A 2215-nucleotide genomic window follows, 5' to 3' on the forward strand; every position below is an offset into this window, starting at 1 on the left:
CTGTTACAATGTAAATTTTAATCTGTATTCATATTTTTACTAATTTTAGGATTATGTATGTATGTATCTGTAATTGTAACTGTGTTGCAATTTGAAAATATCAATGTTTATTTTCTGACGTGTGTAAACACTGTGTAATAACATGAATCAATAAAAATGTAAAATGTTAAATGTAAATACTTACATTATTTACTACAACAGGGATTCCAATGAATCCAGGCAAATAAAATATTATCCAATACATAATAAAAAATTTTATTAAGTTTTTAATATACAATATAAAACTAACTTGCATATAATAAAATTTCTTATTTCTAAAGTCCTTATAAAATAGTAGTATCGCAAATCGTAAAAATATTCCTCGATATGTAAAATTGCTATAAAAATTTTGTACAGTCGAACCTCAAGGCAATTTGTCATGGACTTGGCACAAGACCAAGTGAATCACAGAGTATAAATTAATTCCTTAAATTAACAGTTTTATAAGGGATTTCGTAAAAAAATTGAAATAAACTCTACCTCTCGGCTTCACCATACTTACGTCTTCCGTATAAGACTTACGAGTTAAATATTTTCTAAAATATAAACTTTTATAATAATTTGGCGTCTGTCTTAGATCCAACTTCACTTCTAATACTTTAACGAGTCTCGATGTTCACGTGAATACCTTCTAATATCTATCTTAACGTAAATCTTACTTAATTCGTGGTCTTTAGTTTCGTATAATGTCTTGCATTATAAATATCACAAACCCAAACTACTAACTTTGTTTTAAATACTAAATAGGAAATTCCTGTATTATTAAAGTCAACAACGTTGGAATGAATTAGGAAAACCTCAATTCCATGAGTGGATTCTTAAATACTTAAAGCTCTCTCCCAGATTCCAGAAAAGTTTGTACTGATCGAACATCCTAACACTGTACTAGACGTCGGCAACATCAATGGTTATAATTGGTTTCTATTTTCTTGGTCAGCTCCGAAATGACTTCCCTGTAAATGAAGGGGTCCATATTCGTTCCCAACATGAGCAGAATCCACCAATCCCCTAAGTCAACTTTCCTGCAAAGCGCTCGGCACACTTCGATGGGAACACTCCTGTGTTTGGCGTGTAGAATCCTGGGTCTGACTGTAGGACAGGCTATGATTATTATTCTGTATATAACCAGTACTGTCAACATGGTGGCTAAAATCATGAACCAGAACCAGATGAAGATATACGTCTTCTCGTTGACGATGTTCAAAGGGAGGATGCACAAGCTGTCGTGTTTTTGGATGGTTCCGGAGGCACCATATTTGTGGAAGATGCACTTCGTCACTCTCGGAAAGACGTAGACCATCGGGTCGATCCGGTCTTCCTGGGATTGCTCTGAGAAGTTCATGACGCGCAGACCGTACGACAGGAATTCTCCGTCGAAGAATTTGTTCATCAGGTAGAGCTGCAATATTATGTTCACCAAGCAGATGAACTCGCAAGACCAGTAGCGCAAAGCGTACATGTTGTGTCTCTGTAAGTAAAAAAGAATTGTAAGGTTTTCAGTTTAGATGGGCAATATTTATATTTGTTTGAATTAGCCTAATATCTTTAAAATAGATTATCTATTGGATACGAATTAAAATAGTGAGCTTATAAAACAATACAGTCCGTACGATATTTGCTGAGACAGAGTACCAAAAATTTGGTCGGCCATCCTGGATCCGCCATCTTGAATTTTGCAAAATTGACCTCGGGTCCGTGATCAGCGACCCAGAAAACCCCCGTATCCCAAATTTGGCGCGAATCTGTTATTGTTTAAAAATTCGTGATATCTGACCTTAATTGACCCGTTTTTTTTGAGGTTAGAAAAAGAACCATTAATTCTGACCGCGGATTCACGTTGGACGGGATCTTAATAACTATACAGGGATGGCCGGAACTACGGAATAAAATTCATATATTTTGAATGAGTTAATTTTTTTTAAAACGCCGAAATTTTTTCCCATCTTTCGATTATATAATAATTAATTTTATTTCAACCCCCTAACCCCCAGCTACCCCTACTTTTTTTTCAAATGGAAACATAAGGCACGAGGAGGCTCGTTGAAAAGCTTATAGAAAACCGAATCCTGCCATACCAAATAAAGTTTTATTTTTTCAATAGCAAGGTTTTTAGGGTTGTATATAACACCTACTTAACAAGTGAAATAAAATTTAATTATCTTCAGTGTTATCCTCC

The 2215-nt window shown here is 34.8% G+C and overlaps 1 protein-coding gene across 1 annotated transcript; it reads right to left on the reverse strand.

Moving 5' to 3' along the window:
- Positions 1 to 239: 239 nt before the first annotated feature.
- On the reverse strand, positions 240 to 1507 carry LOC111692971 (innexin inx1-like; the record flags this gene model as incomplete). Its single annotated transcript, XM_023457110.1, has 1 exon — positions 240 to 1507. A coding segment is annotated over one exon (567 nt), but the record flags the coding sequence as incomplete, so codon positions are not given.
- Between the last annotated feature and the right edge of the window lie 708 nt (positions 1508 to 2215).

This window comes from Anoplophora glabripennis, unplaced genomic scaffold, assembly GCF_000390285.2.
Source record: "Anoplophora glabripennis isolate ALB-LARVAE unplaced genomic scaffold, Agla_2.0 scaffold5726, whole genome shotgun sequence".
NCBI classification, from domain to species: Eukaryota; Metazoa; Arthropoda; class Insecta; order Coleoptera; family Cerambycidae; genus Anoplophora; species Anoplophora glabripennis.